The sequence below is a fragment of the Festucalex cinctus genome, chromosome 16 (assembly GCF_051991245.1).
Source record: "Festucalex cinctus isolate MCC-2025b chromosome 16, RoL_Fcin_1.0, whole genome shotgun sequence".
Lineage (NCBI taxonomy): Eukaryota > Metazoa > Chordata > Actinopteri > Syngnathiformes > Syngnathidae > Festucalex > Festucalex cinctus.
Window position 1 is genome coordinate 9,185,681 of NC_135426.1, and position 26,259 is coordinate 9,211,939.

At 42.3% G+C, this 26,259-nt stretch overlaps 1 protein-coding gene across 1 annotated transcript in view; it reads left to right on the top strand.

Annotated features, from left to right (window-relative positions):
• Positions 1–26,259, top strand: part of LOC144003091 (uncharacterized) — a 124,121-nt gene that overhangs the window by 16,396 nt on the left and 81,466 nt on the right. The window contains exon 2 of the mRNA XM_077498913.1: positions 7,376–7,454. Within this exon, the coding sequence (XP_077355039.1) occupies positions 7,376–7,454 (79 nt within the window). The remainder of the gene's footprint in view (positions 1–7,375; positions 7,455–26,259) is intronic.

Below are 26,259 nucleotides of genomic sequence, written 5' to 3' on the forward strand. Positions count from 1 at the left end.
CTTCATTATTTGTCATGTAATTAATGCCTTTAAATCAAAACTTCATTTTTCCACTTGCTGTCAACTGAAGATGACATTACCTGTGCTGAGGAAATAGGTAACGACCAATCACAGTTCACCTGTTTTCTCGGTTTGTTCAGCAAACTTAGCCATGGTTGGTCGTTACCTGCTTCCTCAGCACAGGTGATGTCATCCTCAGTCAACATCAAGTGGCAAAACGAGTTTTTCAAGGGATTAATTGTTCATGAATATTAATGTTATCACATTTATTATAGGTTGTTGGATAGGTAAACATTTGAAATGATCTTTTGATCATGTTTGAATGCATGTTTTGACGAAATGATTTTCTTTCCCAAGAGGAAACACTTAATTTCACATTATCTGTAAAATAAAACCAATATTTATTTCTATTATGTTTGTAGAACTTCATGCTGGGAAAAATACTTCCACATTTGTCTCTCAGTCATCATGTATTGCTCAACATACTTCCTTGACACCAATTTTCTACTTTGCTGTTTGGGCTGGGCTTTGGAGGCATTTTAAGGGTGGTAGAGAAAAAATACAAAAATACACCTGAAAGCTGCAAATTGGTGAACGTTTAAGTGAGTGACAGACTATATTATACATCAAGTGTAGCAAACGTACTTTCCCTGCCAGCCTTTGTCTGACTTAGGTCACCTTATGTACACAGAACATTCCGGTATGTTGTCATTGTGTCTGACATGTTTTCTGTCGACACGCTTGCGCTAACGAATGTGACATCACACCTTTATGAACCATAAGTTTCACCCATTGCCCCGCCCCTCTTTCTGCTATCCTGTCAATCATGTGTCAGCGTCACAACGCCGACCCGTTCCCCCTCGCACAAACACAAACAAACATTTACACGCTCGTCCTTCCCAGGAATGCCGACCAGCTTCCTTGTCGCCGACGTATTGACAGGCGGGAGTTGTGCTAGCTCGCTAGCGTAATTGTATAATTAGAGCAGGGGTGGCCAAGCTTGGAAAAATAGTTGATATGCAGCCTCAAAAGCCTGTACAAGACTTAGACTTAGACTTCGACTTGACTTTATTGATCCCTTTGGGATGGCTCCCTCTGGGAAATTTACATGTCCAGCAGCAATAAGAACAGATAATAAAATAAAAAATAATTCAATCAATCAATAAATAAGGTTATTACACCAGAGATTGAATTAATAATAATAGTAATAAAAATAAAATAAAAAATAAAAATTCAATAAATAAATCGCAGAGGATCCATGGATCAAATCGCTCAATCGATCAAGATTGTCCCGTTCCATCAAGTTAGACTGCATCGCTCAGTGCACGGCTAGCTTTAGCATTAGCCTCGTTAGCCTGGCCAAGGCTTTTGATGAACTCTGTGACAGAGCAATGTTGATTTCTTCATGTGCGTTACCTTGACTTATGAAATTCATTCAAAATGTGACTGAGCTCATGACTCAATTTACTCATACCTCAAATTATGAGTGACACGAGCTGCTGGGCAAATGCTATAACGTTCGCCAAAGAGAAGTTGGCATGAGGTGTCGAGTACTGGAGCACCTGAGCTCAAATGAACTATTTTGGGGTCTCGGCAGCCTTTAGAGGCTGAGATCCGTGTGAAATGGAATATTTGTGCGTGTGGCACATCTGTTGGCACTGCGTGGGCATGCCGTATGTTTATACGTGCATGTGTGTGTGTGTGTGGGTGAGTAGTTTTGCAAACGTGCGTCAGGCTCCCAACCACCACACCTATATTTAGAACCCTGTCAGGTTAAAGCAACAATGTGACTGGCGGAAAAAAGAGGCACACCTTGTGTGCCGGCGACCAATCACTTCCTCCTCCATCGTCCATGCACAGATCAGTATGTTTACATTTTAATACATACAAGAAATGAGTCAAAACAAAACACTTTATAGCATTTTTTTTTTTCTGACTGCGCAAATGTGTTTTCCTGCTACTCTAGTGAGCGAGTTTTCCGGCTTCCTACTGCATTCCAAAAACATGTTAGCATGTTTGCTTCTCCAAATTGTCCATAGATTTAGTCAATCACTGTTTTTTTGTTTTTTTTGTATTCTCAGTCCAAGGTAAAGCTCCAGGCTAGGATACGCACGGGTGGAGTTGTAAAGAACAAAACGGTTTGTTTTCAAGCCACAACTTCCGCCCGTGTTTGGCTCGTCAGCCCCCTCCTACGCCGCAGCTTGCGTTGCGTCGCTACACTAAAAATCATTTCAAGCACATCAGCCTTTTCAAAGAAGCTCTTCCTCAACAGGAAGTCGTGACATCAGCTAAAAGAAAATCCAGGGAAAAAAAAAAAACTCGTCATTTCACACATGATTGTAAATGTAGCTAGAACAGGTACCTCCACCTCCAAAATAAAACAAACAGTATCCAAATTTTTCATGTTGCTTTTGACAGCAGCCCATTTAGGTAACAAACTAGTCAAAACTTCAGTTTAATCATCCTTGAAAAATAATACTACATGTACAGGACTACAAATCTCAATTTGATGACAGGCCCGTTCAGGCAGCAAAGTCATCAGGAATTGAACGAAATCAAATTTAGGATTGTAAATAACCACCTCCTAATAGTTTATGTATATATTCCAACTCACAGCGGAAGAATGGTGTGGGGAAAACATAAAAATATCACTATCAGTCCCTGTTGGTTGATATTTCATTTACCAGCAGGGATTGAGCTGCCGCGCCCCTTAAACAACCCCCTCCCACCTTCACCAGGCCCATCACTTCTCCACCACCACCTCAGCCTTGGCGTCCATCGGTAGCCCTCTCCCCCCTCGCCCCCTGCAGGTGATAACAGATTAAAGCTATTCCATTTCATGCCTCAGGCTCCCAAATACAATCCATGTGCACGGGGGCTCCTCTGGGCCCTATGCCCCCCTTCCCCCTGCCCAAACCACCCCCGACGCTTCTTCAGGCCCTCCTGCCCGAGCGGGTTGCGGCCGCACCAGTCCACTGGGTTAAGCCGCCAAGACGGAGGCCATTGCGGGAAATGACTCTGTGTGTGCGCGTGTGTGTGTGTATAATAGGGTTATGTCAGCTTAGATGGGTCTGTGTGCTGTATTTAACAGCCTTCTCCTTTTCACTTATTAAACTTGTGAAAGTATCTCTCAAGTATAATTGTGGCAGCCCGTTTAGGCGGCAAACTAGCCCAGAACGAGTATTTAATTTATGATTGCAAATTTAGTTGTCATCGGACTGCCCACTTTCAAATGGGTCTGTGTTTCTATATACTTGCTTGCTTTGATTGCAACCCATTCAGGCAGCAAACAAGTTTTTAATTTATAAATATAAATACAACCAGAATACATACAATAGCCTACCTCTAAAATAGTCCATGTATTGTGTATTTTGTTTGATCTATGATTGCTTTGGCAGCCCATTTAGGCAGCAAGCTAGAATACATTACTGTAGACGATTAATGTAAATTAATACGTTACCTTGGTTAAAACCCTGTATTGCCTGAACCATGAAATATCTGAGAAAATTCTGATTCTTTGTAAATAGAGTATCTATTGGTCCTTTAGAACAAACAACAAAAAAGAATTGTTGAAAATCAACTTCCACTTTTGACTTTTGATTTGTGTCATATTTGATACATCCGGTCACAATGGTTTAAATTGATACATTTATAACTGTAAAAAATATAATAATAAACAGACATATCAAACGTATCAGTATGTCCAAAAACCCAAAAGAACATTTCCCACTATTACGCAATAAGTATAGGTGTCCCTCCTTTCTCAGTTGGGGCGATCTTGCAAGGTTGCTTGAAAAGGCATCAGCTGGGTGATACTGCCCTCTAATGGATTGTCTGTGCAATGCATGTGTCAGATCATATACGTCAGGGTTTTAATGGGGAAAAGATATTGTACTCATAAAATAGAGGGCTCAACATGTCTTTTATTTAATATGTTTGGCTTTAAAGGGTTAAATATAGTTATAGGGGCCAGCCCACCTCTAAAAGGCTCTCTGCACTAATGAATAACGCTTGCTTGCATGCTTTGACGGCAGCCCGTTGAGGCATCATACTCACCAAAAATTGTAGGCAGCAAACTAGTTTTGTCTTTAATTGAAATTTCACTCATTAAACTTGTGAAAACAAGTGAGTGTGCGCTAAAGCATAACCCTCCTCAAATAACCCCTTGCACCCCCCCTCCCCGCATCCGACGTCTTGTTCCTTGGAGCCAGGAAGTGTCCGGCGAACTGCTTGGCCGCCCACATTCCTGCGATCACAGCAGCGGGAGCTTCTGAGAGGGAAATGAGAGAAATCGAACCCACAGCACTTCCTCAAACGGGGGCTTCCTGGACACAGAAAAAAAAGGACCCCCCGCCTCCGTCAACCACTACCCTACCCAAATAGAGCTTGTACAGCATTCTAACTCGAGCTGAAATACCAACTGCACTTAAATAAACTTGAGTTGAGAAAATTGTTTTTTTTTATTGTATTTTTATTTTATTTTATTTTTTATTTTTTTATGGCTGTCAATTTAGTCAGGACATTCGTCGGACATGAATGACTAGCGCCCCCATTTGGTTGAAACACAGTTTTGCTTACTGCTTCTAATAAATATAACAAATCAACTTGTTTCAGCTGGAGTAGTCATTGTGGGAATGCTTCAGCATTCCCACATATGTTATTGTGATTTTTATTCTCCACACTTTTTTGCCACGTAACAACTCCCACATATTTCCAATTAACATTTTTCAAATTTCAACTTGCTTCAAAAATTCATACCTCCTGGGGTATATATGGTTTGATTCCACATTAATTACAATATTTGCACAATTTAACGTTTAATATCAACTTTTCCCCATTCATTTTCAATGGGACAGACATTGAACATTTTCTTAGTATCACTTTCCACGCCCACTTCCGTACATATAACTTACCATCATTACCAGGTGTCTGATACTCATGCTCTCAATTTACTTCATAAGCATTCTACATGCATTCAAATCTTAGCATTCAGCTTTCAGCATTCCCACGCAATTACTCCAGAAATTGCACTCGGTTTAGTTGTAATTGCTATTATATTTATTATATTTTTCCCAACTTTGCTTATTTCAACTGGTAAAGTCCAACATACCAAATCTCGCCTTAATTCTGTTTTTTGTGTTGATGGCAGCCTGTTTAGGCAGCAACCTTGTCATGCATGAATGAGTAGTACCTCCATTTGAACACCACACAAAATTCTTCATTAGTCCAATTTGACACGATTGTCAATGTTCTAATCGATTAATTGTGCCTGATAGGTAACTTTACGGATTCAAATGGCAGTTTGAGTGTGCGTTTGTTGTACTTTGCTTAAAAAAACAAAAAAAACTGCATCAAACATATTTTCTGCTTGCCGCAAATTCTCTCCACAACTCTATGAAAAGGTTAAAAATTCCCTCTGCAAATGAGAAGTGGCGATTAACGGCGACGTCTCAGTGTTACGTCGAGAATCGGCATCGGCGACAAGTCGTATGACAAATATACATTTAGCAGCAAAGCCCGGATCATCTGTGATTATTCCTTCTTTTCGCCCATTTTCACACATTCAAGATGAAGTGCTTCTCTCGTCTTTATTGTACGAGCAAAAAAAGTTCAGGCAGCACCAAATTTATTTGGAAATCCGCGAGCGCGTGCGGCTTAGCCGGACTCTTTGCACACAAACAGACCTTGATGTTGGATTGGGACGTGTAACTGATTCAAGGAACGGGCCAAGTGGAGATTGCTGCGGCGTATCTGGACGCCGCACATGGGGAGCGGGCCGCTGCGAGTCGGCTTCGTCTCGTGCGTCGCTGGCCCACGATAAACCGGATTAGCGGATTATTAGAGGAGGTGTGTAAGCGCGCCGTTTGTGTTGCGGCGGCAAACACGAATTCCCTTCCTCCAAAATTGTCAATTTCACGTCAATGGAGCCACTTCCACAGGAGAAATTGAAGTGACTCCTCGATGAGTCGACTTTGACGCACATGACTTGACTTGACTTGACTTGACTTCACATCGATGTTTAAAGCTACAAGTCAACTCATTGCCAGTCGCGTGTTAATTTGTCAGTCGGGATTGAACCGATTAATCAATTTGTTGGCTTTACAACTCAGCATTGTCATTTATAGTTTTAAATTGACTTATTTTGTTTCTTGCCATTTGGCCAGTAAGGAACGTAGCTATTGGCTGTCCTAAAAGTCGCCAGAAGTCGCTAAATGATGTCATTGCCTAATATGCATAATTGGCAATTTGCATGTAATCGTAATGGATGCAGTGGGAGAGAGGAGTAACATTTTGTGCAAGAGGCAAAAAGTGAGTAAAAAACACCAGAAAAAAGTCACTAGATTTACAACTAGTGGCCTTTGGAAAAAAAAAAAAAAGTGAGATATTTAGTGAGAAAGTCGCCAAGTTGGCACCACTGTTGGCCTTAAACCACAAAGTTGACTGATGTCTGAAAAATTTTGGCATATCGTCTTCCAAGTGGCCGATTTCCTGACAATTTTGGTCTTGCCGTCTGCTGCCGTTGCCTGAGTAAAATACATTTGTTTGTTTGTGTCTAGCTGGTCCATCAAAATGTGTGCACATGGAACACATCAGTAGGGATGTAACGATATGGTGACATCGCGATATTAAAACTGCCAGAATATATCGTCCTCGTCATGTCACAATATTAAAAGTAGCACATCTGTGAAAAAAAAAGTTGGGTTGATTTTAAATTTGTGCAGTTCTAGCACCCTTTGGTGTCTATTTTTTTTGTGCAGTTTAATTTTCATTCGGAATGTTTTGGCCCTTCTACGTTTAGAATCCACGCTAATCGTCAGATGATAGTCGTATAATGCTTGTGAATTGAGTCAATATGTGGAGGAACTCAATGCGGGCGTGCTTGCATTAGCAAGTAAGTGCCTCAATATTTTTTACATTACATTACATTTTTACATTATTTACAATATTTTTACACAATGCTTCATTGCTGTAATGTACAAAAGCACAAAATTGTGTGTCTGTTTTTTTTTTTAATGAGTTTTTTTTATTTATTTAATTTTTTTACAATATCGTGACTTTTTTTCTATCGCCAACCTCCCCACAATATCGTGTGATAATTATCGTATCGTGACCTTTATATCGTGATAATATTGTATCATGATGTTGGAGTATCGTTACATCCCTACACGTCAGTGGTTCAAAAAGGTTTAGAGACTGCTGTGCCTTGAGTAAAAATATCAGCGATGTCATCGATTAATCAACGGGGAATGAGATTTTTTTTTTATTTTTTTTTATTTTATTTTATTTTTTTTTACACAGCCGTATCACCGAGCTCAACATGAAAATGAAGTCATTAGCCTGACGCCCTCCCCCCATTTTTTCCTTGCGCTTTCAGATCTCACCCCTGTCGACGCGGCGGCGGGCAATTTTCACGAGGACGCGAGAAGAAAGCACGAGGAGGCGTCAATGAGCAGGTAATGGAGGCTGATGAAAGAGTCAGTGTGAAATGGACCATCGCAAGATGTGACAGGGAAGAAAGGGAAAAGCCACGGGGGGGGGGCGGACACGCCTCCGCCGTCATCAGCGCAAAACTAACCGCTAAGAGCTTCAATCACTTCCACCTTGACGTTTTCGCCCTCTTTGGACACATTTCATCTTATTTAAACACACTTTTAAAGCTTTCCAGTACCAAAATGTTCAACCAAATCATACAAGAACAAAAGCCCACTAGCTTAACTTATAATGCACAGGCTAACAAATTAGCATCAATGCTACATTAAAACAACATCAAATCCAACAAAAGAAAATTTGACATTGGATATTTAATTAGGGCTGGGTTTAAATAAAAAAATCAAATAATCCATATGAATTGATTTTCCTTATCAAGCCTGATATCGATTCATAAAGCCAATTGTTTTAATATTGCTTTCCCCCATAAATTCATAAGAAAATAGAATTTTAAAGGCCGATTTTTTGTAATTTTTTTTTTGGGGGGGGATCTTACTGTTTACATGAATTAGTTTTTTCTTACATTCACATTCATGAATGACTTGACTTATTGCATTTTAAGAAAATTCAGACTCTTTTTAATTTACATTTACATTTAACTGAATTAGAATTATGGAAATATTTTTCATCTCATCCATGCTGATGTCAATGATTCTGTCACACTTAAGTGGTTATAAAGTGTTACTTTCATTGATAAACTCAATCATTTAACCAGTTACTGCCTCCGCAAGTTTTAATTTGAAATTTTAGGTTTGTGGTTAATGTTTTTTATCATGTCCTTAATATTTAAGAAGAATTGATGTTCCACAATGAATCGATATCGGACAGAGTTGAAGTGAATTGAATCGGGAAAAATCGAAATCGAATCGAACTGAACTCTTGTGAATCAAAATCGTATCAACTGAGGAACTTAGAATCGATACCGAGCCCTAATATTGAAACAACAAAACGTTGCTGCTGTTGTGACTTTCCGTATTTAAATAATTAGATGCGTGACTATCAGATATTCAATGTCGTTCGGCGTCTTCTTAAAATTGGCTGTGCATGTGTTTGCAAATGAAAACGACCTTCCTATCTGAGGCACCTGTACAGTTAGCACGCACAAGCTGACGCCAACCAGACTGTCAGTTGGTGGTCTGTCCTGTCTGTGTGGCGTGTACAGGTGTGGGTGGGTGTGCGTCTAATGACACCGCAGCGTGAACAGCTGCGCGGCGTTTCCTCTCCACTTTTTTCACCCAACGCCACTCGAGGAGGAGAACTCGGCGGCGGTGTGCAAGTGTGCGGCGAACAGGTGCACAAAGGCGGCATTAGGAAGTTATTTGTGTCGCCCGTGTTCACTTTTCAACGGAGCACGCCGCGCTGTTTATCGGCGCCGCGACAAAGGCCGGATTAGGGCGCCGTAATCCCTTTATGGATGTCACCTGTCATCTCGTCCTAATCACCCGGCAGAAACTTTAACCCCGCCGCTATCTCCATCTTGAACGTTTCTCCCGAGACACCGGCGTGAAACAAAATGGCGGCAAGGCCTGAGTCACAAATAATCCGGCGACATCGGCGGGGAAAAAGGCTCTCACCTGCCTCGTTATCTACTTCACGCATGTGTGTGTATATGTGTTGATTTCATGAAGGAATAATTGGATTATTGAGATTATTCAAGTTTGACTCCTTTGATCTAAACTTATCTGGTGACGAGGTGTCTTTTATTACCTCCACCAAGGACTTTTGTTTGCGTCAAAATTTCCTGTCTGCACTTTTGGGTGAATTGACCTATTTTTTTATTATTATTATTATTATCGTGTTTTATTTTTCGAATTGAAATCAAGGTAAAATGTGGCATGCTCATTTTTCTTTTCATCTTTTTTTTCCAGCAGATATTTTCAAATGAGATTGTTTAAAATATTTGTCGTCACTTTTACATTTTTGTTGTGACTTTCTTCGATCTTCTGATCAAGGTTATTTTACTTAACTTAAACTAAAGAAAAAACTAAAATTAAAAAATCTGTTTTGTTAAAATAAAATAAAACAAAAATGTTTTTTTTAAAAACGAAAACTATTGAAACTACATTTTATGTTTACAAAACTAACTAAAACCAACTAGAATTATAGCAAAAATGTCAATTTTAGTCTTTAGTAATTAATTTAATGCATGAGCCTTTAGGGATGATTTGAAATATGATTTTAAGTAGATTTATGTCAATATTAACTAGAAAAAGGACTTTTCAAAGTGTGTCACACAAAAGTGACATCATCTAGCATCAGCCAATAGAAAAGCACCGTCAGATGATGTTGCTCCCATGGTTTTTTTTTTAAATATTGCCCACAACTAATACACATTAAAAAAAAAACTAATACTGAAACTAACTTAAACTAAACTAAAACGAAGCATTTATTAAATAACTAAAACTAATAAAAAAAAATAACAGAACCATCCTGAAAACTAATAAAGATTAACTAAAAAAAAAAAAAAAAAAACTCAAAACGAAATCAAAACGAACTCAAATGAAAAATTCCAAAACTATAATAACCCTGCTTCTGATTGGCTAAAACTGACTATTGGTTATCGCGCCACGTGTTGATTTGGCATGTTAATGTCTGTGTTTTTTTTTTCCCTCCAGTTGCCATTTTTGTTGTCTTTTGCCCATGTGACTTTCTTCCGGCTTCTGATTGGCCAAAAAAATGGACTAATTCTGCGGTTCTAGGGCCACCTGTTGCTTTGGCGTGCTCTTGTCTGTTTTTGAATAGATTTTGAAATGTTTTGAACAGATTTTCTTCTGTAATTCCCTTTACCATTGCTGTGACTGTTTAGTGATATTTCACGTCATTTTTTCAAATTGTCGCTGTTAGTGTGAAGGTAGCGTCAGAGAGGAAGTTTTGGGCACGCAGACAGGAAGTAGCGTTGATGTATTTTATTTTATTTTTTCTTTTAATCTGTGGCGTCCATCTCGTGGCGATGATGGATGCATGTGTGCGTAATGCGGGCCGCAGCTGGCCATTAGTCAATTATGAAATTGAATCGTAACAATTATGAGAAGCCATAACGATTAACGCCGCATTTCCTCTTTTCATTCGGCCTTGATGATTTTTGCAGAGGGGCCTAACTTCCTTATCTCTGCCCCCCCAACTACCCCTCTTCGTCTTTCCCAAGCCTCGTATTCCAAATTTGCATCACTTTCTCCCGCCTGCTGCACTTCTTTAAAAGTAGTTCTCATTAGGCTTGTCTGGCCCCCACATCACATTACCCCCCCCCCCCCCCCCCCCCCCCCCCACACACACACACACACACAACCCCTAACCCCTCGGTTCTGGTTCTGCCCAGCCTGAGTGCTGATCCGGGCCAGCCACTGAGGAATCTGATAGGGATAAACCAATTTGCGGTGCACACAAACATCCCGGCTGGCGCACGCCCCCGCCTCAGCCCCCGGCCCCCCTTTGCAACCCGCCCCGGCTCCCACCGCTCATTTCAGATGACGTTCGGAGAGGCCGGCAATTAAGTTTTAATTAGGTGGGCTAATTATTGCCGGCCAGGAAGTATCAGACGCCAGGATGATTGTTCTCTGGCCTGCGGAGGAGGCGGAGATCGGGCCTAATGGGGGTGTGAGGAGGCAGGCGGGGGTGGGGGGGGGTGGGGGCTCTCCTTTTACACCCACACATACACACACATTCCTCCCACTCACATTAACACTGACTTTAACCTTCAGTCTCGAAAACTTTACTTTGGTCAAATGAAAAAAAGAAACACAATCGAACACAGATTTTTTGTTTTTGTTTTTTCCATTTAATATATATTTTTTTGTATTTTAGTAGTTAATGATCACTTAACCAATCATACAATTGACTTCCAATTATGAAGGACTGTATTTTTCCACAGGATAGTTGTTGTTTCTTTTTATTTGAATGTATTTTTTAATCATTTTTTCTGAAATTAATATAGAATTTTATGTAATTTTAAAGGACACGTAATGTATCAGCATAGATACTATATTCTTATTGGGATTAGACTATGTTATAGGCTATAAAAGTTTTATATTTTACCTCAAACTATTAATTAAATTATGCCAAGTTTTCTCATATTTTTACCTTTTTTTCACTGACAAAAATTTAAAAAAAATGTATTAGAATACAACATTTTAAGTAGTATTTTGTATTCTGGTTATATTTTTTTTAATGGAAAATTTGTTTAAAAAATATATATTATTGGTTTGTATTTTCATGACTCACCTCATTTTCCATTTTCTTAAGCATAATTACAAAAAAATGCATTAAAAAAAAAACCAAATTTAAAATTGTTGAAAAACAGATATAGAAACACTGCCACAAAAAATCCTTGACAACAATAGTTTGTATAACAGTGAAGATTTAGTGTCCCTTCCATTTAAGTCAACACACAGCCATTTTCTAAACTGCCAGCAACAAAAGTGACTACACCCCAATGTGAAAATGTCCCAATTAGGCTCAGTGAGCCATTTTCCCACCCTGGTGTTATGTGAATCGTTGTGAATGGCTGTTATTGCTGAACATGCTCATTATTGATGTAGTGTGATGTAACAAAATCAAACAGCATTAAAGCCCATCACCGTGGAAAAAGACAGACCCCCCCCCCCACCATATACTGTATTAGCACGGAGGGGGTTAAGGGTGCGTGGGGATGGTTGCCCCGACACCCCCTGACAGCGTCCTTATCAGCGCCTCGCACCGAGCTCCCCGCTCGCACCCTCTGCTCGTGCCGCGGCCGACCATCAGTGATGTCAGCGAGCTAATCTGCCGGCCAATTAAAAAGCAGAGATGTGCGGCTGCCAACGGCGGCCGTCTCATCCCATTCCAGGGAAAACGCCGCCTTCTTTCCCCGCTTTTCTGCTCCCGTCCAGATAGAGATTGGCGGGATGGGCGCAGCCTGATGAGCTCGGGGCCCTGAGGTGAGCTCGCTGGGGGGTGGGAGGGTGTTTTTCACTCTACGTGTCTGCATGTGTGTGAGAGAGTGTTTGTAGTGGGACGGGTGATGTGTGTGGAAGATTTCAAATACTGACGGGCGGCAAAGGAAGCCAAAAAGGCCTTAAGGAATAAAGTGCAGTCTGTCACGATTGAAGGGTGTGGTGGCAGACCCAAATGGAGGGAATCAGGGGAAGGAGGCAAAGAATGCGGTCAAAAAAATGTTTAATAAGCAAAAACAAGGAGGCAAAAATTTGCTATAAACTAAGAAACCAAAACAGCAAAATCCAAAACGAGACAAGACGTGGAAAAAAAACGGCATGAGGAAAATGACAATGAATCAACGCAGACAGAGGGGAGACAAGAGATTAATACACACACTAATTGACACAACGAGACACAACTTGGCAAGACTCAAGTGGCAGAGGGTGCTGATTGGTTGACACATTAGGAGGGGTAGGCAAATACAGGTGGACATACTCAGGTTTGACGAGACGAGGGAAGCCCACAAGGACAACAGAACACAGATCACGATAAGACCTCAAAGAAACAGGAGGACAAAATCAAACTAAACCAAAATCAAACCCGAGCAATGACAAAAGTAACAAAATCAACCCAAGCCCAACCCAAACCATGACACAGTCAGGTGTTAATTCGCAAGAAGCCTTTAGTGGGCACTGTGCCAGTTGTTACTTCCAACAAAGCACACATTTCCAAAATCAAGCTGTCATTTCAGTTGCCTTCACCTGTATTTTCTTTGTTTTTTGCTGAGTAGTTTACTGCCCCCTACAGGACTGGAATGGAATAATATCGGAAGATTAACACTCGAGGGTTAGGCACTCGTTTAAAAAAACAAAAAAACATTGTTTGAAGTATCTTCTTCAATTTGTTTGTTTTTTCTTCTTCATGTGGTTTACTGCCACCTACAGGACTGGAGTGTAACTTCATCTATCAGAAACTGTCAAACACTAACCCTGTCTCTCATTCAGTCCCTGATTAAATTCAATCTTTAGCCCAGGAATTATCAATGAAAATTATGAGACAAATCTTCGAACCTCAAAATGTTTGTAAATAGTCTAACTGGCTGTTACTGTAGTTGTGAATAGATTGTAGCTACGTACGTACACTCGTGACAGCGACTTATGTGTGGTCCGTGACTTGTTCTAGACCCGGCCCGCCATTTACAAATACCCGTTCGGGCTGTACCTTCCACTCTTAATCGAGTAAAGGCTGTTTGAGTAGGCGTGATGTTTTCTTGCGCTGGCTGGTGGTGAGAGGGAGCGTGGGGAGTGTTTGGCGGCCGGGCCGGGCCAGAGTGGGGGTTGATGGGATGAGTGGTGGTCCTGTGGTGAAAGAGGTGGTCAGTTCATGACCTGGTCAGGAATGCGACGGTGGCTCCCTGGACTTTGCACCAGCAGGAAACCCGAAACCGCAAGTAGAAAAGGCCCGTCAGTCACCTCTGGGCCTTTGCTGGGGGAGGCCTGTCGCTCACACGCGCAACTAAAATCAAGTCTTGACCCTCAAAAGAAGAAGTCTGGACTTGTGGTCCCCACAAGGACAAGTCGGCCCCCACAATGATTGCTAAACCGGGAATATGGGCCCCATAATGTAGCAAAAACAAAAACACACACACATACTCCCCCTCTTACATGTAAGCGGCAAAGGAGTCAGTGAGCAGAACATTTCATGTCAGAACTTAAGAAGCAAAGATGAATTTCTGAGCTTGACTCCACTTGGTCTGCATGTGTGCGTGAGTGTATGCGTGAGTGTATGCGTGTGTGTGTGTGTGTGTGTGTGTGTGTGTGTGTGTGTGTGTGTGTGTGTGTGTGTGTAGGGTTTAAGGTCCGCCATGCTGAGATGGGAGCAAACAGAGTTGACAGCTTCCTTCCTCATGGTAAACATTGCAGCGCCACTTAGACATGGGTCAGGGACAAGAACCAAGAAGAAGTCCTAGCACCCCCTACCCCTTGCACCCGCCCCTCCCTCTACCTCACCCCTCCTTCTCACCCACCTCAAGAGGGAGACGTACAGACCTCTCCAACAAACCTTTAGCACCACTTGAAGGTTCTAATCCAGAAGCCCTTAACACTTGCATACACAAAAGAAAAACATTGTTAATATCCTCCTGACTACCAGGAAAAAAAAATATTGTCCAATCATGTTTATTTTTATATTCCCCAGTCTTTTTGAACTGGAATACTGCAAAAGAAATTTTTGAATGTTTTTTTTTTTTAATTATTTATTTTTAAGCTATAATGTGTCCAATACAGAGGACATTTTTTCAAACTTAAATGCTAGGCTCAAATACAGTTAAAATAATTCAAACAATACTTTATGTTCTTAAGAGTCTTAAAGAAAACATGCTAACAACATTTAAAGCCTAAATTTGTTCAATAAAAAAAACTGTTATACACTTACTTTTCCTCTTCCCTAAAAAGTGCTTGCACTGAGGGAAGCCCCACCCCTACACATTTGGTATCTTTGGAATCATCTTGGTATCATCTATAGAGCACAAAAGGAGTTAATTCAATCGTATGCACTGGATGGGAGATATTCAGGTTTAAAAAGGTCCACTACAAAGGACAAATTTGAATTGCTGGTAGTCAGGAGGATATTTTGGATGTTTTGAGCCACATAACTCAAGGAAAATTCTTTAAACAACATCTCATTAGACCGGATGAGTATTTTAGTGTTTGGTTGGTCTAGAACGGAACAGTTGAAATGCTACTTGACTAGTTACGACCGCATCGTCCAATCAGCTGCCTTGAAGTGTGCATCGTTTGACATTTGCATGGATTTTTTTTTCCCTTTGGGGAATCAACTTGGTAACTGTTTGTTAGTTAATTCTCATAAAATGTCTGGCAGTATGTTTGATGGATGCTTCCTGTAATTTTCAAGTCATTAAAAAATAGGGCAAAATAAAAGGCAACATGATTAAGCATTATTATTATTGTTGTTGTTGTTGTTGTTATTATTATTATTATTATTGTTATTATTATCATTATTATTATCATTATTATTATTGGGCGGCACGGTGACTGGTTAGCACGTCCGTCTCCCAGTACTGAGGACTCGGGTTCGAGTCCAGGCTCCGGCCTTCCTGGGTGGAGTTTGCATGTTCTCCCCCTGCCTCCATGGGTCTTCTCTGGGTACTCCGGTCTCCTCCCACATTCCAAAGACATGCATGGCAGGTTAATTGGGCACTTTTAATTGTCCCTAGGTGTGCTTGTGAGTGTGGATGGTTGTTCGTCTCTGTGTGCCCTGCGATTGGCTGGCAACCAGTCCATGGTGTACCCCGCCAGATGGGCTCCAGCACCCCCCGCGACCCTTGTGAGGAACAAGCAGTTCAGAAAATGGATGGATTATTATTATTATTATTATTATTATTATTATTATTATTATCAATTTTTTTGACAAACCACAACTAAGTCGACTCGTGAAGTCACTTTATTAGGGACATGCAGCTGAAACAAATACGCTGTGATTCGACGCAAAACCAAAGACTAACTAACGTGCATCCTGTCGGCCATCTTAAAACATATCACATGCGCACACGCCCCATTTGCCTTATTTGATGCGAGCGCGCGTGCAGAAAAGATGTTGACACCAGCCAATATTGGGGAAGGCACTAATCTCACAAGTGTGCGTTTCTCACTTCCCTGCATATCATTACTCGTGACACACGCACACACTATTATTGTCTGCAAGTACACACACTTTCATTGGGGCTGCAGGATTAAAAGGAAATGAGAGGCAGGCATGAACAAAAGACATTTTTTGTAAGTGTGTGTGTGTTTAATGCTGGCAAAACGTCAGCCAGCCAGCTTAATTTTGCACAACCCCCCCCCTTAACAGCCACCTCCTTTCCCCCCTTCCCCAAGCTTGGCCACCACACGAAAACAGGTACTACACACACACACTCCTTCTCAATGCCGTTTGTGTGTGCGTATGCGTGTTCAGTTACACCGCTGGAGAGGGTTGCTATGGCAGAACAAGAGGGAACATGTCTCCATGCAGCCAGGTGCCACCAACAGTTTTGGTGTTGGTCCAATTTGGTGGCATTGTGTTCATCGACTGTGTTTGGTACATCCACACCAAATGCATTTTTTTTTTTTTTTTTTGCAAGAGAGTGTCCAAAACGTCTTGACGGAATCAAAAATGGACTTCCTGACCATTGGCATTTTGTTTTGGAGTGCACCTGTGGGAGTACAGTTTACTCAAAATTGCCTTTGTGGGCTTTTTTTCTGTACAGAAAATAAACTCATCCTCATCATCTCATCTCATCAATATCAAAAGAAGCTCTCATCCAATTTACGATTTATTTTATTGTGATAAACCGAAATGTTTTTTTTTTTCAAGGCAGATACCGATACTGATTATTTGTAGTCAAGGAGACCGATAACCGATATGTCAAGCCGATATTCATTTGCAGTAAAAGAGAAGATATTTGTGCAAAATTTTAAAACAAAAAAAATCTGAATTTTAAACGTGAACAAAAATTGCAAGGAGCTTCCAGAGTCATCAGTATGTGGTAAAATAAATTAATAACTAAGTAAATATTTCCCTAGATTTTTCTACTGTAAATAAAGTTTGCCAAAATTTTAACATAATTTCTTAATTAATTTTTTTTAATTAAATGTGTAGGAAGTTCCCAGTGTCGGCATCATTTTTATAAAGTGGAAATGTAAATAAATCCATCCATCCTCATAAGGCTTATGGGGGGTGCTGGAGCCTATCTCAGCTGGCTTTGGGCAGTAGGCAGGGTATACCCTGGACTGGTTGCCAGCCAATCGCAGTAAATCAATAAATCCATTAATGAAAAGTTGAACATTGCGAATGAAGCTTTTGGGGTTTTCTTTAGGGTTCATAAAAGGTTTCAAAAGATATTTGCAGACAGTGAAAAATTGTCTGAATATGTTTCAAATGTCTTTTGCAACTAACGTCTGTGAACATCTTACAAATCCTGACAAAAACACAAAATTCGCTACGATCGCAAGCATTCACCGCTCAGATACCAACTTTATCGGCCTTCAGATTTGTAAACAGGCTGAGGCCGATATTTGTCAAAATGCCAAATATCGGCACTGATAATCGGCCGGGACGATATTTGGTGGTCTATCCCTGTTATTGACAAGGGCATTGCATCCCAATCCGCCTTCCCTACGGATGCCAGAGGACATTCCGAGGTCACAAGACTCTTGTTTCTAATGTGGGATGAGGAAATAAAAGCGTGAGTTAATTCCCGCCGGCGTGGGAATGTAATGACTTGGCCTGCTGAGCTGAGACGGAACACGTCTCCCAAGGTGTCGTGGATGGCAGCCTTGAGAGAAAAGGTGTACGCGGGCAGAGGTTTCTTATCCAAATGAATGAGGAGCCTTTCATCAGGGGTCCTTATTGAGTCATGGCATCCCACAAAAGATCTTTCTTCTTTGCAGAGTGCGCCAACATTTCTTACACTTACTTCCTGCTCCTATCTGGGAGCACTTGCGCTGCTATTCATCTATTCCCGTCGCATCTCGCCTCGTGCCGGCCGGGCCATCTTTTCAACGACCCCCCCACCCCTACCGCTCCCTCCACCTCGCGCCACGCTAGGGGAGCTAATTCTTAGCCGCACAAAAAACGTCCGTCACGGATTGCCTCGCCGCCGTCCGCCTGTGAATTAGCCGTGTGATTACACTGAGCTCCAGTCGCTGCTCGGATTAGCGCCGGCTCCCGCTCGGGCCCTCCGATTTTGGAGAAAGCCCGGGGCCCGGCGGGGACCAGGCGGCGAGAGCGCTGCTAGCGGGCGAACGGGGTTGCCGCAGAGCCACGTGACGGGGGCGATGGGGAAAGGCCAGCCAGATAGCAAGGCTGCCAGGAAGCCGCTGCGAGGACCACATTGGGGGATCGCGTTTTGGAGATGCAAGTAGATCCTTCGGAGAGCTAAACTTGGTCTTTGTTGGCATCATGCGGTGGTGAAATGTCAGTGGGTGCGTGAAAGCATCATCTCTACCCTGGGGATCTTCTTGTGACTGAAGTTTTCACCTTCAACCCAAGACTTGGAGGCCGAAATGTTATCTCATCTTCAAATGATAGGAGAAGCCTTTAGGAAGTTAGCTTTTTAGCTCAAAAACCTGTTGTGGGACGGAAATTAAACCGTAGAAGCCAATCTACAATCTTGTATCCTACTAAACTCTAAAGTACCTTTCGCAGGTTCAAAAAGGTACATGGATGTTCTTGCCTGAACCACAGTCCAAACACAATCCTTCAGATACTTCTAGACTTCACTATGGGTTCATAAAGTCAATCTTTCGGCCACTGGGATCTTTTCCAATGGCTCAAATGTTTAACTTCAACCCAAGACTGCAAGCTCTTGTTGAGGCCCAAATGTTCTGTGCCATATTTGTCAACTGTGGGTGTGTGAAGCCCTTTGAGACGCTTTTGTGATGACGGGCTATGTAAATAAACTTGACTTTTTTTCCGCAGTCATCCATCGCAGATCCATTACCAATACACAGGTAACATTACAACTAATTTTCAGTACAAAAATGTACACAAATGTTCTCAAACGGTAAAAGTCAAGTGTCAAGGGTAGAAAAGTTGACGGCATACGAGGGCCGAGAATCAGTGCCTGAACCAAGGGCCTTGAAGTGCTCCTGAATGCAACATGTTTGTCGAACATGACAAGTTTGAGGTCAACTGTACTTTAGACGTGCCACCGCCAAAGCTAAAATGAGAAGTCTCAGTTCTGAAGTCTTTCTACAGGCCTTTAAACCCAGAACTCGAGCAAACAGATCAAGACCTAAGAACTCTTATGTATCACTCAAAGACCCTAATGTGTCTTTAAGGGAATTATTACTCGTATTTGACTTGGCATTGTCTGGCATGTTTCCAAACTGTTAATCACCACGATCGGATTCCTGGTTGGTTGGAAAAATGCTGGATACTAGGAGAAGAAAGCCATGTGCCATTAGCCTCGGGATGACTTGAAAGCCATAGACAGGCGGGATAATGAAGCAGTAAAAAGAAAATCGAGAGAGGACGAGTCGTAAAGCCAAAAGCACCAAATGGTCCTGGGTGCGTGTGAGCGATTATTAAGCTTTGCTGCGCTAGCGTACAATAAAGATAGCGACTTATGACTGAGACCTGTTTTTTACTCTCGCTTTCTCTTTTTTTTTTATATGCCTTGCGAGAACGAGCGTGGATCCATTTGGAAGCGGCGTTGATTACCTTGCGCAATTTGATTTTTGTGAAATCTAAGCAGAATTTTTAATGCTACGCGGCGGCGGCGGCGGCGCTCAATAACGTGACTGATAAGCGACAGTGCAATGGCCTGTATAAATCTGTGACTGAAGACATGGCGGTTATCTCGCCGCCCTCACATCCTCCCTCTCGCTGTTCCCTCCTGGCTTTTTTTTTTTTTTTCTCTCCCGGTGTCTCATAGCAACGCAGCCAAGGCGCCGATGGCCGGCGTTGGCCATCCTCATCCTCTGGATCGATCAGACCTGCGGATGCATTTTTATCTGGCGTTTCCGCTTCTTGTTGTCCTTTCTCATAAAAAGCAGATAAAGCACGCTTCATTAGACGGGTCGGTGTGTGTTTGTTGCGCTGCATTTTATGCCGCTTGGTTACTAATAATGTTAAAAAGACACGCGCACGTATGGGACGAGATAAGGCGGATGCATTATTTAACATGGTGGACTAATGGGCCAGATTGTCCCCGCAACAATTGAATAACATCAGTAGATAAGAGCAGCATCTTAAAGGATGGGCCTGCCTGCGGAAGCAAAGATAGCGCCGGGCCGTGCCCACCAGCAGCAGGGGGCCACAAAACACCAAAATGGCTGGCTGGGATCTGCGGCGCGCAAGTATTGACAGGAGAAGAAGAAGAAGCAAGCGGCGAAATCGATACGGCTGCTCGCTATTAATCTGCTATCTTTGACTTTTCATGCTAATGGCTGCAGTCATCTGCTAAAGTGGCTTTCAAGTGCTTAGAGGGCACATGATAGCATCTTATCAGCCGGCTGGGACGGGGTCTCGCTTCGCAACCTTCTTGTCCACATCAAGCTACCCGGGGACTTGGCTGACTTCACTTTACGCGTCCTTCAACGCAAAACTCTTGTCTTCATTTTCCTGATCGTCTTGTATCTCTTCCTTTTCATTCTCATTTTTCTTTTCCATTTCCATCGCCTGCCCCTTCTTCTCTTCCTACTCCTTTCTTTTCTTCATCTTCTGGTTTTCCTTCTTCTGCTCCTCCTGTTCCTCCTCGATTTGCTCCTTATTCTTGTCCTTTTCCTTCTGTCTCCGGTCTTGTCCATCTGCTTCCTCTCTTCCTTCTAATTTTCATTCTTCTTCTCCTCCTTTTAATCCTCCACATTCATTTTCCATTTCCTTCTCTTTGCTTCTCCTTTGCCTTTTACTATTCCTATTGCTTCTTTTCCTCCATGTCCTTCTTCTCATCCTCATCCTTTGGCAGGTGTCCATGTTCAGGTCCTGGTACCTGACGGACTCTGTCCACCCTGCTGGGAATATGAGGGATTCCGTGTTTGGGTGCCAGGCACTGGCAGCAGGCCCGACTCACTGATCCCTTTGGACGCCTTCCACTGGCTGTGGTCCCTGCAAGCCTCCCTCCGAGCCACCTCCCCCCACCCAGCAGCCTGCGTCTCATGTAAAGGCAATGACAAACTTCCTCCTTTCGCCCAACGACACTTTTCATCTCCATCAGGAAGCGAGCGTTGGTGTGCAAACCGTTTCTCCGAGGGCCGCATGCAGAAAAAATGGAAGGGTGCAAGGGCCTCTTTGACATTCTTCAGCTTGAATTCACAAAACAGACGAAATGTGATCCTTCATGCTAAAGTATTTGAGATTGCTTTACTACATCTTCATTTAGAGGAAAATGGCTACAGCACAGCTTTCTGTTCAAGGTGATGAAACGGATTTATCTTTATTCACTGGGCTGTTATGAAGTGAAATTTTGTTGCATTTTTAGTTTTAGTTTCTTTACATCTTTGCATATCATCGCTGTAGGCGGAATCCTTGCATCTCCAAAATGACTACTTTTTAGGTACCGTAAACCACATTCAATCAATATAACACCACTCTAAATCGTATTCAATCAAATCACTAATTTAATTCACAAAAATACAAAACAAAACACTAATTTATTACACTTTTATTACCATCAGCTAAAAGGCTTTTTCACAAAAAGCAAACGACTGTTGATTACCGGTATATCATTTTCTCAAGCAATTATGTCATTAAAAAAATGCAAACTTCCCTTAATGACTGACCCGCTCCCACTGCACCAATGTCTAAATTCATAATTTTCTAATAAATATCCAGACTTTGAATCTTGAGCTGACATAATGCTGCATGGCGCCCGCAGAGTGTTTTATGACACTTCTCAGACGGTTCAATCATCCAAGCACGTTAATCGATCTGTTCTCAAGCCATTTTTGACACTTTGAATTGATTAATCATATGTAAAAATGATGTGGGCACAGACTAGGAGTATAAATAATAAATAATAAAACTAATAATACAAACATCCACACACATTTTTTATGTTCTACAACTTGTGCCACAAATGGCCCTTGGGCCTTAAATTGGACACCCTTCTATAGATTAATACCGATTAACCCAAAAGTAGAATCACCCCACCCACTAAGGACCCCCCCGACGCCCACCCCCCTTCAATGGAAGCCCAATGTTTGGCCACCGCCTTCGGAATTACGCCTTCTCTTCTATTGTCTCGGGAGGCTTTCGCGGCGAGCTGAGTGACGTGCAAAAAGCCCCCCCGCCCTCCGGACCCCCCACCCCCCACCCCTAAATGAAAATGTTTTAAATCTGTGTGCCCGTATCAACTATTTGGGATTATCCAATATCTTTACAAATACAGCTGATTATCCCATTAAGCTGAACTCTAGCTATAAATAGTTTTAATGCTGATGTCGATTTGTGGGGGCTGTCGAGGGGATAAGTGTTTCTTTTTTATTCTTATTTTTTTTTTTTTATTATCAGGCCCCTCAATCCCCAGCCGAAACACACGCAAGGCTGTGTGGAACGCCTGTGGTCCTTTCTGTGCATGCTGAATATTGGACACTAATACCATTCTGCCTTCATTTCTTTCTTCTTCATTTTTTTTTGGGGGGGGGGGGGATACGTCTCACCTCCAGAGGAAAAAGTCCGGCAGAGGACTTCTTTTATCCGCACTCTCTCTTCTCCCGCTTCTTCATTCTATTGCATTTATTCATATTCAGCAGTCAATCATTTGTGTGGCTGGTGAGGCAGCAGGCAGGCAGAGAGAGAAATCCGGAGATTGCAGATGGAAGTGCTATTTTTTTTTTTCATGTTCTTATCCTCGCGCATTTGAAGCGGCGATGTGGAAAAGCGCTGGGAGCACCGCTTTACATAGTGGCGCCCCCCCCAACCCCCCATCGCAAACCGCCCCCCCTCATCAAAAGCCGCCAATCGGGCCTAAATCAGCATGCAAAATGCCACTCAACCCTGTAGCCTTTATTAAAGTTTGCAGGGACTCAATTTGAGATAGCGATCGTTCCTATTAAAAAGCCAAATGTAAGATAGTTTTTTTTTTTCCCCTCTAAATCTCAGAGTGGAATGGAATTGTTAATCAGCATAGGCTGATGTGATTTCTCTGTCACAAATCCTGCCCTGGGCTCAGTGGCGCACCAGCTTTACCGTAACTTCGGGCTTAGCAGTCGCCACGGAAACCAGGGGAGGAGGATTCGCATCATGTGTGTGTATGTGGGGGTGTAGGTTGTGACAGGGTTGGGTGGGAGGGGGCGATGTTGGCTTAGCCCCCCCCCCGCCCTCCGCTTCCTCCCCTCGATCTCCACCAGTCAGCCATCAGCTTCTTGACAACGAGGTCTTGATTGAACAGGACAGCAAATGGCCGACCTGTGACCACTTTGTCTTTCCACTTCCTTGTACGCCGTGCAGGGGCCGGAGCGGGGTGTGAAATTGAGGTCTTAACAGGATGAGAAGGGGCCGCTTGGCCTCCGTCCTGCCTGGCATGGCCCACTGTTGGGAGGCTGAGCCATGGACCCTTTGCCCCCTCCCTCCAAACTTCCCCCCTAAAAGCCAAAATTCTCTGCTTCAGATTAACCGCTCGAAACACACAAAACATCAGCTGTCCAATTTAAAACAAAACAAAAACAGACATTTCTGATTTAAAAAAAAAAAAAAAAAAAAAAAAAAAAGAAACAATGTCTTGTGGCTTGTGTCACTTGCTAGGCCACACCCCTTAAAGGCATACATCAACACATGAATGCTTTTGGGCGTGTGCCCGCGTGTGTGTATGTGTGAAAGTTTCATCTTAATTCCACCTTGTAAAAACAATTTCTTTACATTACAGATGTCAAGTCGTAGAATTGCCTGATTTGATTAGTCAACTTGTGATTAATCGCTAATTAATCGCACATTTCTCGGTTGTAAATGTACGATAAAAAGATTTATAGCATAATGCTAACAAACAATGTAAACATCATTGACGGGCTAACAAAAATTAGCTTAACAGTTTTCACAAAAAAATGAATTTACATACACATAATTTAACAATATGAGCGTATATTCTTCTGAGTCCTATTAATGAAGTTCAGTTGTGACTTTCTTCTTTTATTCCATTTTACGACAGTGGACACGCATGCATCTCCTCCATGTTGATGTCAGAGGTCATTTGTAGATGATTGGCAACCGTCGGCTTCTTAATTTTGCGATGCATTGTTGCCAGGGTGCAATTTTTGTTGTTGTTATCATCACGGTGAGGTGACACATGGCTCAAGCGTACATTTATTTTCTTAATTATCCCGCCGTTGTGCGTTTGCAATCCGCGTTTAGACGACCTCGTCCGTTAGCCGCCGCCGCCTCTGCAATCTGTGGGTGGCTAATTGAATGTGATTTTAATGGCGTGTGTGTAATCCAATGCTGCGGCTGCACAGTGAAGGTTGGATGTCACTGGGGAATCATCATCATCATCATCATCATCATCATCGTCATTATCATCATCCAAGTTCTGTTTGTGATGTGTGCAACAATTACTCTCTGGGAACAAAGCTGTTGCAAACATTGTGACATCGCCGCATTGTCGTGGCTAGTTTAGCACTAGCATTTGAACTCAAGCTCCGGTCTTGTTACAGCTAGATGCCATTTTGTAACATCATTGCCACATGATTATTTTTTTTTTTTTTGCAACATTGTGGCTAGCTGAGGGTTAGCTTTGACAGCTAGCTGTGTTATTGTTTGTGTAGCTAGCGCAACTGCTGCAATGTTGTGACATCATCACCCTTCAGTTAGATCGGGGGCATGGTGGGAATATTTTAGCTGGAGGTTTGGATTAATCGACAGCTATTCATATGTCAACAACTATTTTGATCATCGATTACTCCTTTATGTATACCTGGTTTCACGTGAAATGCCATGTAACCCGACTGTTTATTTTTGTTGAATTGCAATGACATTTTCATAGGTCGGCTTTTACTTTGGGAAGCAATTATCAATATATTTTCAGATTTTCTGACTGATGTTATGTAACAAAGCAGTCAGTGAGCCATAATCAATTCATGTCCATTTGAAATGATAATAATGACATATTAACAAGGAAATTTCACGTTTTTGTGTGAATGACGTAAGCGTATCATCTGAAAGGATTTTTGTTGTTTGTTGCAGTGTTTAAGCGTTTCTAATATTTTGCTTTAGTGACATGAAAGTGTGTGCGCTTTAGCATGCCGGGCCCATCTCGCATCTTTTGTCTCAGCTCGGAGGGCAAACACGCTCACACGCGACTCCCCTGCCTAGGGGGAAAAGTCTTTGGGCGCATTTCCTCCTCGGTATGATATGTTTACCAAATACCTGTTTAGAATGCGGCGGCGATGGCGGCGGCGGCTGCGCGTGTGCGGCGGCGGCGCGCGCGCTCCCCTCCGGCCCCCGCCGTAAATGTGGGTATTATTTGTCAGGCCTGGCAGTGTCTCCAGGCTGCTTCAGAGAGATACAAGGAGGCGAGTGATAAGGAGAGCATCAGAAGGGCAGTTAATTGCCTGCAGTCTCCGGGAGCCGGGGAATATTTAAAATCTATGGGATTAAAGGCAGATTAAAAAGTGCAGAAGCAGTGGGCCCAATGGCGCTTAAAGATTGCAATCAGCAAGGGTAATGGGAGGAGGGAGGGGGAGGGAGGGAGGAGGTTGGGAAAACATGAACCAATGGAAGGGGGGGTGGGGGTGCGAAATGACAGATAGGAAATTTAGACGCCCCGGGTTCCATCTTGTAAGCACGATTCATCTACGTGTAAATCGCTTTTTTTCCCCCCCGCTCCTCGTCAGAGGCCGGCGACGCTCGTCTCGGCACTCTTATCGCACCATCGGCGAATTAAAAAGCACCGCCGCTTTCTCCCCTGCGAGGATTAAGAAGCGTGAATTGAAGACGGCACCAAAATATGACTAATAAAAAAAATAAAATAAATAAATTAAAAAAAGCTACGCAGTCCAAAATGTGCCAAAAAAATTGTCATGTCAGATGAGCTAACCAGCACCAGCGCTAATGAGTTCAACTTGGACCTTTTTTAAGAACGGGGCAAGATCCCTAATTGTTTCTTATCTAAACCTCAGCATGTAATCCTGTTAATGGCCACACCAAAAATAAAAAATAAAAAATAGTATTCTTGAAAAATATTAAATATATTTTGATCAAATCAGACAGCCGACTGAGCTAGCATGCTAATGATCTTATCTCGGACTTTCAGCATTTTTTCAGATGGGCTAAATCTCTAATTGCGCCTAATCTCATCTACAGCAGGTAATCCTGTCAATGGGCACACCAAATATTATTTTAAATGTCAAGTCAGCAGCAGAGCTA